The 13,297-nt window shown below is 35.9% G+C and overlaps 1 protein-coding gene across 8 annotated transcripts in view; it reads right to left on the bottom strand.

Annotated features, from left to right (window-relative positions):
* The window catches only part of EPC1 (enhancer of polycomb homolog 1), a 54,866-nt gene that overhangs the window by 22,701 nt on the left and 18,868 nt on the right, over positions 1 to 13,297 (bottom strand). For 7 of the 8 annotated variants that reach the window (XR_014173565.1, XM_081932641.1, XM_081932643.1 and 4 more), the window contains one exon: positions 1,367 to 1,526. Coding sequence is in view for 7 of the 8 variants with exons in the window: in XM_081932641.1 (XP_081788767.1) it covers positions 1,367 to 1,526 (160 nt within the window). In the remaining variant the exon portion in view is untranslated. Of the gene's footprint in view, positions 1 to 1,366; positions 1,527 to 12,514; positions 12,667 to 13,297 lie in introns of all 8 variants that reach the window. The other variant, XM_081932644.1, reaches the window with a different exon arrangement.

Genomic DNA, 13,297 nt, shown 5'->3' on the forward strand with positions numbered 1-13,297 from the left:
CACTTAACAACTGTACCAAGAAAAGTCGTAAAATGGGGCAAAACCTACTTAATATTTCACCTAGCAACAGAAATTTTGGGCTCAATTGTGGTAAGTTGAGAAGTAACTGTAGTACATCTCCAATTCCATTTTCTTTGACCAAATTAAAAAAAAACTCTTGACAAGTTTTTTAAAAGTTTGATGTAAGTTTGTTAGTGAGATGAGGAAATAAATTTTAGTTTATTCACTATATCTCTGAACACATTACAAATTAGCTTAGCCTACATGTAAAACCATATAGTACTATGACATTGCACACAATGTAAATTACATCAAAAAGTGTTATAAAGATACTGTGTTCAGGCAGTCCTTGACTTAAACACAATTGGGACTGGAATCTTAGTCACTGTGTGAAATGGTCATTAATCATGACACTCATGACTCTCCCAATTGGTTAAGAGACCACATGAGTCGTTACATCGACAGGATAAAAGTGCTGCCTTCCAAAGGAAAACAGCCAGTTCCCTTGCGTGCACAGAAGAGAACTCCTGCAGCAGGAAGAAACAAACCTCTGATCTTTGAGATCCAAGCTTATTGCTATAGCCCCCTGCTCATGTTCCCTCCCCCACCATGCAAGGAGGGGAATTTCTTGGAGGGACTACAAGAATGGGGCTCAGATCTTCAGGATTGGACCTCCATTTCTGCAGCCCTTTGGAAGATTTTTTCTTCTCTCCATGAGCTGAAGGGAAGTCATATACTGGATTGGAGAAACAAGAGAAGATTGCATATATCCCTGCTTTGTTTCTCCTGCCCAAGGACTCCCCCTTCTATTAAATGGAGGGGAGGAGAAATCTTTTGGCAGGTGTGACACCATCTTGCAATCTTCCCTGCCAGCTTCCTCACTGTCTTTCTTGAAAAGGTAGAAGAGATTGCAAATGGTGATTACATGGTCATAGGGCACTTGTTATCCAATCTTAAATGTAAAGACGTCAAAAATCCATATTATGATCATGTAACCATATGGAGAACATAGTGTAACATGTTTTTGACAGCTGGAAATGCTTTCTAGACTGTAAAGGAACCCTTCCAAGCCATTTTAAGTTTGAAGGGTGTTTAAATGACTGGTTGTAGGTTGAAGACAACATGTGTTTCATTTTTTAAACACTATTTTATTATATAAGAAACACATGCATAACAAAATTTTAATTGTTTTGAGCTCAATATTTTTTGTGCAACAAATGTAGTTAGTAAATCCAATTACTTACTTACATGACCCTAGCCCATATTTTTCTTTGTATGCATAGGAGACTGTGAATCTACAAAACTATTTTTATTTTTAAAAAGAAATCCAGTTCATTTTAAATATTCAGTATAAATGTATACTCACGCTGTATGTGAATAAGCTGCTTTGGCATTTTAAATTCTCCAGGGTATATTGATTCATAATAGGCAATATTACTTTCTGCTTCTGGGACAGGTATAACCATATTATCCCGTTTCTCTCCATATACTTGCTGTGCTGAAATGGCCCGCTGGAGATGATGTTCCTACAGTTCATTAACAAAAAAAGACAGATGAAATACACACGCTCTGTGTGTGTGTGTGTGTCTAAATAATGTTAATGTGGAAACTGAAGAATTAAATATTAAATTGTTTCAGCCAGATATTTTTGGTGTGTGTGTGTGTGTGTGTGTGTGTGTGTGTATCAGCCTATCAATTTTTAATGGATTTCTATCTATCTATCTATCTATCTATCTATCTATCTATCTATCTATCTATCTATCTATCATCTATCTATCTATCATCTATCTATCTATCTATCATCTATCTATCTATCTATCTATCTATCATCTATCATCTATCTATCTATCTATCTATCTATCATCTATCTATCTATCTATCTATCTATCATCTATCTATCTATCTATCTATCTATCTATCATCTATCTATCTATCTATCTATCATCTATCTATCTATCTATCTATCATCTATCTATCTATCTATCTATCTATCTATCTATCTATCATCTATCTATCATCACTTTTTATAGATTCTTAGCCTCTGTTTAAGGTATTAAAACATTTTAATCTATTTTTACTTAGTAAAAGTAAGCCAAAATCATAAACACAAAATTGAAAAATCTGTCAAAAGATTTCAGAATGTATTTTCATTTTTGCCTATGATGGTAATTGTTGTTTGAATTATAATTTGAGACAATAAAAATAATATGAAACAAATTGCGCACTGGTTGCTGTTTGTTCTTAGGTTTTTTTTAAAAAAAAGATCATTTAAATATGTAGTTCTAGTAATCATGCAGGCAGAGCACCAACTAAAATGAGTAATCCACTTTATTTAGAAATCTATGCATTTCCCCTAATCATAATTTTTTTTATACTCCCTAAAGGGAATCTGCTGCTCTCTTTTAATTAGATGAAATTACAAGCTATCATATTAACTATTTTAAGGATAAAAGTATCCCTTAATAAAATGGGAGGACGTATGCTTAACACTGATCATCCTGTCCTATAACATGTAATTAAGATAGTTATAATTGTTACAGCAGCTTGTTCACATGCTTTAAACTATGTAAAATCCAGTTACATTTTCAATAATCAACGAAGTATTAATTCTGACAAATTAAAATACAGTATCCTTCCAATAATGTTTAGGAATGGAATCTAATGTGACTACTAAACTAATAGTAGTTTCCAAATAGTCTAAATGTGATTAACTAGGCAAGAAGATATTATTCACCAACTGGACCAACTCTGCATCCTTACTACTATTTTCTGAACCATTTGCAACCTGTCAAAAAGATCAGCAAGACCCTCTTATGGACCCATAAACATTTTAATAATTCTTATTAATTCAGTTATTTTGGACCAGAAGTACATAAATACTGAGCACCAATCAATCTAAAAATGTTTTATGAATAATCTCAAATGTGTTAAAGGCCTAAGGCTGACTAACATAGTTTTAACTTCTATATTTTGATTTCTTTTCTCAGGTTCTTTTTTTATTCTATCTTCTACTGGTTCCAATTATTTAACAGACTGCAAAAAACTCTTGCCTATCATCACTTTAGCAACTCCTGTGTGACAACGATACTTCAACCTGTTCTAGGCATTTCAGTTTATGGAGTATCCAAGAAGCAATCAGCAGGCACTACCAGAATTTTTTCAACATTAAATTTTTAAGTGCTTAAGATTATTAAAGTGCTGAAAGATTTATACTATTTATACATTAGAATATTTGCAAATTTTATTTATTTATTTAACATATTTACATGACTGAGTAGTTCACTGTATGACAAATTAAACACTATATAAATAACCTAAAGACAACCAGAGAGAAATGAAATAAAAGCAGAAACCTAGAAATTAGGATTTTAAATAATTTTACATAGTTCTTCTGATGAACCAAATTTGGTTTTTGTGGTGTTGTTGCTTACTTCAGAAACAGAAAACCACATTTAAGAAACCACTATCCTCAAAATGGTCTTGATATTGTATAAAAAGCAAATATGTCTATTTCATGTAAGCAAAACACAAATTTCTCTCTGTGTGTGTGTACTTCAAGTCAGTGTTGACTCTTGAAGAGAGCCTGGACAAATTCCTAGAATTTTCTTGACAAGATTTCAGAAGTGGTTTACTTCTGCCTCTTTCCTGAGCTCCCAGCTGAGAAGGACTTCCTGGGCCAAAATCACCTAGCAGACACTGTGTCTAACACAGCACTCATGGTTTCCTGGTTGCCTGATGCCTTGACCTCCTATAACAAACTGGGTGTTGCTAATAAGTAGTAAAAAAGTAAAAGTAATCAAAACTTTCACACTGGAGAGAACAATACATAAATACAGGTAGTCCTTGACTTAAGACTACTATTGACCTGAGACTACAAATTTCCACTGCTAAACAATAGTTAACTGAATTTTGCCTCATTTTGTCACTGTTGTTAAATCAATTACTACAGTTAAATTAGTAACATGATTGTTAAGGGAAATTTTCTTCCCCATTGACTTTGCTGTTCAGAAAGTCACAAAAGGTGATCATATGACCCTAGGACACTGCAACTGTCAAATACATGCTGGTTGTCAAAACATCTGAATTTTGATCATGTAATTGCAGGGATGCAATTAACAGTTGTTAAAATGGTCATAACTCACTTTTTCAGTGCCGTTGTAACTTTGAATGGTCACTAGACAAGTGACTGTAAGTCAAAGACTACCTGTATAGATATAGAGTGGTAGAGAAAAAAAAGGTTTGTTTTTTGCCCCACTACACTTTATAGATAACATGTTTATATTCTTTACCAAGTATATATGGACTTGAAGGCTGGTTGCTATATTTCTGTATGCAGAATAATAGAATAGCAGAGTTGTAAAGAACCTTGGAGATCTTCTAGTTCAGCATCCCTCAACCTTTCTGGCTTCATGGACCTGTGGGTGAGTGAGAGGGATGGTTCCAGGAAAGGAGTGAGAACATGGGCACTTGGCTGCTGCTTCAGTGTCCAGGTTCAGAATAAGCTCTGGCCCTGTACTGGGTCGCAGCCCAGCATTAGGGACCCCTGTTCTAGTCCAACCCTGTATCAATTCAGACAAACAGCTCTCCAATCTCTTCTTTAAAACTTCCAGTGTTAGAGCACCCACAACTTCTGGAGGCAAATTGTTCTTCTGATTAAATGTTCTAACTGTCAGGAAATTTCTCCTTAGTTCTATGTTGCTTCTCTCCTCGATTATTTTCCATCCATTGCTTCTTGTTCTGCTTTCAGGTACTTTGGAGAATAGCTTGACTCCCTTTTCTTTGTGGCACCCCTTAAATATTGATACTATGATGTCACCCTAGTCCTTCTTTTGATTAAACAAGACATATCCAACTCCTGCAATTGTTCTTTGAACGTTTTATCCTCCAGTCCCCTAATCATCTTTGTTGCTCTTCTCTGTACTCCTTCTAGAGTCTCAATATCAATTTTATGTCATGGTGGCCAAAACGGGATGCAGTATTCCAAGTGTGGCCTTACCAAGGCATTACAAAGTAATATTAACATTTCACGTGATCTTGACTCTATTCTTCTGTTAATATAGCCAAGGACTGTGTTGGCTTTTTTGGCACATTGCTGGCTCATATTTAAGTGATTGTCCACTAGGACTCCAAGATACCTCTTGCAGTTACCACTATTAAGACAGGTACCATCTACTCCATGGGTGTCAAACTCGGGCTGGATTTGGCCCACAGGGCGCTTAAATCTGCCCCAAAGGGCCGGCCTGGAAATAGCAGCCTGATCCAGCCCTCGAAGAAATCCAGTTTGACACTCCTGATCCACTCTTATACCTGTGCATGTGTTTTTTCTTGCCTAAATGTAGAAACCTTTTCTCATCACTGAATTTCATTTTGTTAGGTAGGGCCATTTATTCTAGTCAAGACATTGTGTAAGCTGATAATCTGAATGATTTTCAGTCTGTCGTTACAAGAAACATTTTTGTTAAAATTGTTGGTTTCAGCAATTCTAATAATAATAATAAAAAGCAGCCAAATACAAAGATTTGGCACATCAAGCACAGACTTCTTATTATGCTGTCAGTCATCCAATTTTGCATTGTTTTTCATTTCGCTATACTTTACTGCCATGAATCCCCCCCTTTTTTTCTTTTTGTCCTAGTAGATAATGCAAATTGCAAAGGAATCAAAATCTAATATCAGAAAGAAAATCCTTTCACTATGTGAAACCCAATCACCTCTCTATAAAATTGAGTAGATAAAATATGACTCTAGGAAGGTAGTTACAATTTACAGAGCAGTACATAGCAACCAAGTCTTCCAGAACAGGTACTTTAGAAATACAAAAGCACTATGGTATAGGAACCCTCTTGTATCTCCTCTTCACATATGCTGGTGGAACAGTCAAAAATGCAAGTTTATGAAACTCTGTATAAAGAGTAGCTTATTAAGGATTGGGTAGGCACTATCCATTATAGAATTTCACCAGCAAAACGAGTTGAAAAGTAGTATAGGTAGTTTTTGCTTACTGACAGTAATTGGGAATGGGAAGTCCATCATTAAATGACATTGTTGTAAGGCATAATAGCACATGACCCCATCAACTCACTACAGCAGTTCCAGTTGCTGTTGTTAGGTGAACTTCTCATAATCACCATTTGCAACCTCCTAGTTGTTCTCCATTGACTTTGATAGTTGGAAGCTGGCTGTGAAGGTTGCAAATGACAATCAAAATTGTGGTATGCTGCAACTCTCATAAATCTAAGCTGGTCACCAAGGACCCTAACCGCAATAATGTGATTGCAGACAACTACAAGGACCTGTCATTCAGCAGTCTTAACTTTAATCCCTGAATGAGTGAATGTTGAATGAGGACTACCTATATTATATACTAATCATCAACCCTATAAAAAGTCCACAGAAATTAATCAATCTCCTAAGGATTTTTTTTACTTGACTTGATACCAATACACATATTCTTCATGCATCAAATGTCATTTTAAATACTAACAAAAAGATCAAGCTGTATTTGAATTTGTCCATTCCTCATATTTCTTCTTTACGTAACATATGGGAAACTATTTTCCCATTATAAGTATTAGCTGCTGAAGGGATGATTTCTATAACATTAATTCAAGAATAAACATTTTGTTAATAATCATAAAATATAAAATTGTAAAACATTTTTCTGCATAAATAAGACCTAATATGTAGTCTATTTTCCACACGAGTTCTAAAATTAGATGAATGAGAACTCAAATGCATAATTATGCATTATGAATGTCCATTGGTTTATTAAGGAAAATGCTCTAAAACTACATATTGTGTGTAAAAGTATATAAACTTTGGTTTCCGTAACTGGGGAGTTGGGCAGCAATCATTGCAACTAAACACTTTCAATAATTGTTGATAGGTCCTGCACACTGGCTTGGAAGACTTCTAGCCCATTCTTTTATAGAACATTGGGATCTTCGTAGGCTCCCTTGCATGAAGTATCTGCTTCAGGTCCTTCTACAACCTTTCTATAGGATTAAGGTCAGGACTTTCACTTGGCCACTCCAAAACAATAATTGTCTTCTGTTTTTAAAAAATTTGGTCATTGTTTTGCTGCATGACCTACTTTCTTTCTTGAATTTCAACTCATAGACAGATAACTCAACACTTTCTTGTAGAATTTGCTGCTGTAATTCGTAATTCCTATCAATGATGGCAAATCCTCCAAATCCAAAAGCAGCATAGCAGGCCCAAATCACAATATTGTCACTGTTATTTCAAAACTCTTTAAAAATAATTTTGCAGCCTTTTCCAGCCTAGTGAGCATTAAAAACTGTTTTTGGGAAGCAAGATTTCCCATACTCGATAATCACCCTTGTGATTAACAAATGCGAGTTATAATCCCAAAAGTTTACACTTTCCCCCCACACAAATAAGTAGCTTTGACAATTTTTGATTCACTTGTTTAATTGGATTGTCTGTATCTGAGTTTAGGACTTGCATAGAAAACAAACCAAATTTTAAGGCCATATTTATGCAAAAATATTAAAAATTAAAAAAAACTGGCAGGAAAGGTTGCAAGTTTCTCTGATAAGTTCCAACTGTCTGTCTTCTTATCACTGCACCACACCTTCCTTTTCTGGACCTCCATACACTTGCATACACCCATCTACCCATCCGTCAGTGGTCTCCTTCCTCAGCCTTCTTGTACTCACATATCTGCTTCCTTCTCTAACCTATTTTCACATGCACCCTATGTTGACCTTCCCTGCACTTGTGCTGCACTCACCCAAGTTGTGCATAACCTGTACCATCACCAGCAGTATCCTTGCATTTCTTACCTGGGACTCCTGTTTAACAAACAGCTTGAATTATAACAATCAGGACTCCTGGATTACCATTGCTAAACTATGCTACTTTGTGACATTGTTCTTTATAGCATCCCTTAGTGATGGCAATCCTAGTCCCAATTATTGTAACTCGAGGATTACTTGTACTTGTAAGGTAATCATCCTTACAAGTCATCACGCTCATCACCCCAGGAAAGATTAAAAGACTTCTGGTGGCAGAGAAGAAGTATTCAATTGGTCCAGATAATTCATTCTGCACGATCTCTTTGACTACATATGAATATTTAGACAGAAGAAAGTATATGTAGCTCAGGGTTGAAATGAGGGGTCCTTGGTGCTCTCCGAGCTAGACTGTTTTCTTGAAGATGTTTCATTATCAAATTAGATCAGTGCTATGATCATTTCAGACAATTAGATTCTAATCTGGTACTCACTTTGATATGTTTATTATAACGTTTATGGAATCTAAGTAGTCCTTGACTTATGATTATTTGTTTAGTGACTGTTCGAAGTTACAAAGGCATTGAAAAAAGTGGCTTGTGGCCATTTTCACACTTTTGATGGTTGCGGCATCCCCATAAGCACGTGATCAAAATGTGGATGCTTGGTAAATAGTTCATATTTATGACCATTTGTGACCATTATGGCAGTATTCTGGGGCGATCTGATTACCTCTTAAGACTCTCTGAGAGGCAAAATCAAGGGTGAAGTCAGATTCACTTAACAACTGTGTTACAATAACTTGATATTTGACTACTTTAAAATTTGTTGAATTTGGTACTCAACGCATTTTGACACAAAAATGTTCGGGTATGCATCATTTTTTTGGTATTCGACGTGCTTCAATAGGAAGAAAAGAATAGCCACAGAAAACGGACAGGAAGTTGGCTGTGGAAAACAGATGGGAAGTTGGCTGTGTCATGAAAGTTGCTGCAAAAAGAAGCAGAGGAGAACTGCAGGAAGGCGGTCACACTGGGAATGTCACTGACATAGGAAAAGTCCTTCCTGGCCAAAACAAAGGGTCATGTGATATGGGGGATTTGTTTGATGCTCGTTTTTAGTACTTGTTGCACACAACAATTAATCATGACTATTGAGGTACCAGTGTACCAATGTAACAAATGCAATGACTCATTTAATAGCTGTAGCAAGAAAGGTCATAAAATGGAACAAAACTCACTTAACAATTGTCTTGCTTAGCAACAGAAGTTTTGACTCAATTGTGGCTGAAAGTCAAGGACTACCTGTATACTTTAAAATTACTCGATCAAAAACCAAATTAGTTGTATTTAATTGGGAAAATGGAGTGAACGATTGATATAAATAGTAAGAAAAATTGCAGGTAGAATGATGTCACTCTTGCTTAAAAACTTGTAAAGATGAAAAAATGGATAAAGAAATTTTATGATGTGCAAATGCTGGTAAAAGTGTGGTTTACGGGTAGATCTTGCATATTGAATGCTTTGTGCAATGACAATTTGAAGTTACATGAGTGATGAAAAATATCTTTGCAATGAACATGCTATTTAAAAAGCAATCTCTGTGAAATGTTTGCTATTACAGTCAGTTTGTATGGGTCATTCTATGCATGACTCTTCTTTTCTCTCCTCTGCCTGGCAGAGTGAGGTATGCAATGGGAAATATATTGGCAGTTTGCCTAGTGCATTTGTGGCTTCCAGATTCAAGAAGTATAAGCAAATAGCAACAGATCATTCCTTTCCATGTATATTCCCCATTGTGTGCTCCTTTACTCACAAACAATTCCAGTCTTCTTAATTATCACAGTACTGGGGTGAAAATTTCAAAGCAGTGGTGTGAGAAAAAGTGAAATAAAATCATATGCCTAGTTATAATCATACAATTTTCTATTTAGTGACAGAATTGCCAGTTCCAATTATGCTTGCTAAACAAATACTCCTCTTGGGAAGGACATGTGTTTGTCAAAAAGGACATAAAAAGGTTGTGTGTAAGTATGTACATTTGTCCACGAAGTACTTAGAAGTGAGAAATGGATATTTCAAAAGAAGATGTGGCCAGGAGAACTTTAAAATAACAACTCTTTCCTCTTCGCTACTCACTTGGATTGGTGCAGTGCTCTTTATATGGGGTTGTTTTGAAGATTATTTGGAAGCTACAATACAGAATAAGCAGCCCGTTTGTTAGTTGGCATATAGTAATAAAAGCATTTTACTTGATCCTTTAGACTCTGCATTGACTCATCATCTTTTAGATACAGTTCAAACCACTAGCCTTGACCAAGACACCTATTGTTGCTTGGCACCCTAGGACACATAAGATTATCTTCTCTGGCCAAATTTAACATACCTGATTCATTCCTTTTGTAAGATGCCTGTGGTATGCAATAACCTTCCACTAGATTGTCCCATGTTATTGGCTTTCTGAGCATTTTTATAAATTGAATTGTTTTAGAAAGCCTGAGATGAGCGAAATGAAACTATCTATTTATTACTGTTCCTTGTTTCATTTTACATTGTTTCATTTTATATTATGGATGTTTTATTGTACTTTATTACTATTACATTGTATTGTGAAAGCCACATGGGTTCAGGAAAAGAGCTTTTTCTGCTGTGTTCCCCACCATTGTGCCTTTGACATGAGATCCATCCCCTCTCTCTTCACTTTCCAAGAGGCCTGAAAACCTGGCTCTGCCTATTGGCTTGGGGCCCTGGTGGAGGTGGCCCACTCTGGAGTGGTTAGTAGATTAAGAAGACCTCACCTCCTCCCCATTTATGTATTGATTCCTTTCTTAAGTTTTTGCTAACCTTTAATATTTTAATGTTTACAACTTGTTTTGATGCTGTAAGCCACCCAGAGTTGCTCAACAGTGAGATGGGTTGCATATAAATGTAATAAATAAATAAATACTTAAAAAAAAAGAAACATGGTTAACCACTGAGAATTTATGCACAAAGCACCTACAGAAACTAGTGAATAGCTAGATATAAAAGTGAGGGTTCAGTATGCAAAAAATAAAGTTGAATGTAGTGGGTATGAGGTAATTAATAGTATATGTAGGTAAAATAAGAATAGGGCCAAGAATGAAGGGTTGATGAATGAAAGTCATCTGAATATAGATCTGAGTGTCTGTGGATATTCTCAGTCATCCACATCATGGCTGTCCCAAAGGTGCTTTTTCAAGAGGCAACTGGACTTTCTGGTTCTTCTTTGAAGACGTTTTGCTTCTCATCCAAGAAGCTTCTTTAGCTCGGACTAGATGGGGGAAATGGAAGGATTTATACTCCTTGCAGATGAGTGGTCATTTGCATTCTTTTAGAGAGTTGCTGAGGTCACCTGGAGGTTTATCTGTGTCATCGGGGTCACCTGAGTGGTGCAAATTGATGTGGAGCCGTCTTGGAACTGTTGAAAGGACTGTGTTATAGATTGGAGATAGATGGTGTCGTACACCTCCCCTCTTGTGGAGAGGGGGCTGTTCAATGTTGATATAGATGGCCTCTTTAATCCCTTTTTCAAACCAGAGGTCCTTTTGGTCCAAAATATGGACTTTGTCATCTTCCAAACGATTGGCCTTGTGTTTTAAATGTAGATGGACAGCTGACTCTAGTCCTGATGCTGCTTGTTCCACGCATGGGACAACATAGGAGAACAAACATCATCAGGACTAGATTTAGCTGTCCATCTGCATTTAAAACACACAGGCCAATCTTTTGGAAGACAACAAAGTCCATATTTTTGACCGAGAAGATCGCTGGTTTGAAAGAGGGGTTAAAGAGGCCATCTATGTCAAAACCGAACAGACCTCTCTCAACAGAGGGGGATGTATACGACACCATCTATCTCCAATCTACAACACAGTCCTTTCAACAGTTCCAAAAAGGCTCCACACCCATTTGCACCACTCAGGTGATCCTGATGACAGTTAAATCTCCACATGACCTCAATGACTCTCCAAAAGAATGCAAATGACCAGTCTGGAAGAAGTATAAATCCTTCCATTTCCCCCATCCAGTCAGAGCTGAAGAAGCCTCGTGGATGAGAAGCAAAACATCTTCAAAGAAAACCAAAAAGTCCAGTTGCCTCTTGAAAAAGCACCTTTGGGATAGAACTGAGTGATTAATATGAACAATAAGAATAAAACCTGAATTCCAAAACAATTGTATGAAGGATGACTATATAGCAAAAGGAATGAGATGAATCCATACAAATCCATAGAGGAATGAAAATATAATCATAAAAACCGAGACTCAATTTTTTTAACAACAAAGGACAATGTGTGAAGTGGTTTAAAGATGTGAGGGAAGCAAGAATGGTTTTCAAGGACAGAAAAAGAATAGTGTTGGCACAAACTGGATCCATTTATTTATACATCTATTTTGTTTAATTTATTTTGTTCTCTATTTCTTATTCTTCTTTTGCACTGAGCATTGCAAAAGTCAACAGTATGATGGTTTTTGGTAACAAAGTCACAAACCATGGCATATAACCCACAATAGCTGGATTAAGTCAACATGCCAAACCACATTACAGAGTTGCATGAAGAGCAAACTCAATCACTGTAATAAACTAATTCTGCCTATTTATTGTTATGACTCATTTTATTATAAAACATTTTACAAAATGCCACCTTTATTACAAAATTAACTGTTACTATTTAAGTATCCACATTTGACTGAAACAGCATCAGAAGTTTTTAATTGTCTGTAACTATTAACACATACCTCAAATTGTTACATGAAATGTAACTCAAAAATGTAGCTCAATCCACAAACAAGGGGCTAAATGTCAAATCTGCACACAGAAGGAAGAAATTTATTGTCTGATGTTCATTGGCCTCCATTTATTTATTTATTGGGTTTATATGTCGTCAATTCTGTACAACAAAATTAAAACATCCATGGTATAATAATAGTATGTGAGTAATAAACATGCATGGTTAAGTATAAAACAGTATCAAATCACAGATATTAAAATGTTCACAGTAAGAAAAACAATTCCAACCCCTCTCCAAATTATAACTATTAGTATATGAATCACACATGCTATAGAACACTGAATGACTATTAATCAACCAACAAGATGACATCAATTGTCAAAGGTCTTTCAAAACAATTCAGTTTTTAATGTTTCTCAGAAAACTATGGGAGTAGAAAGGTTAAGTCTGATGCACAATATTGAAGCCGTTACATTAAAAAAAAGAAAACCGTTGTCATTGGATCCCCTAAATCTCACAAAACGCAAGATCCTCAATGTTTTTACTTGAAATGTATGTACGAGCGTTATCGGTTCTAATTGGAAGTTAGAGTTCTGGAGATACTCAGGGCAAAATCATAAAGACTTTCTAAGAGATAAAGAGCATTCTGAAACCTATTGACAAGAATACAGGGACTTAAGAACCAGTACCGTATTTTTCAGAGCATAAGACGAGTCTTTCTCCCCTAAAAGAGCGTGGAAATGTTGGTGCGTCTTATATACCAAATACAGCCATTTTTGGCCTCCCGAAG

Source organism: Natrix helvetica, assembly GCF_964273705.1.
Source record: "Natrix helvetica genome assembly, chromosome: Z".
In the NCBI taxonomy this organism is placed as follows: Eukaryota; Metazoa; Chordata; class Lepidosauria; order Squamata; family Natricidae; genus Natrix; species Natrix helvetica.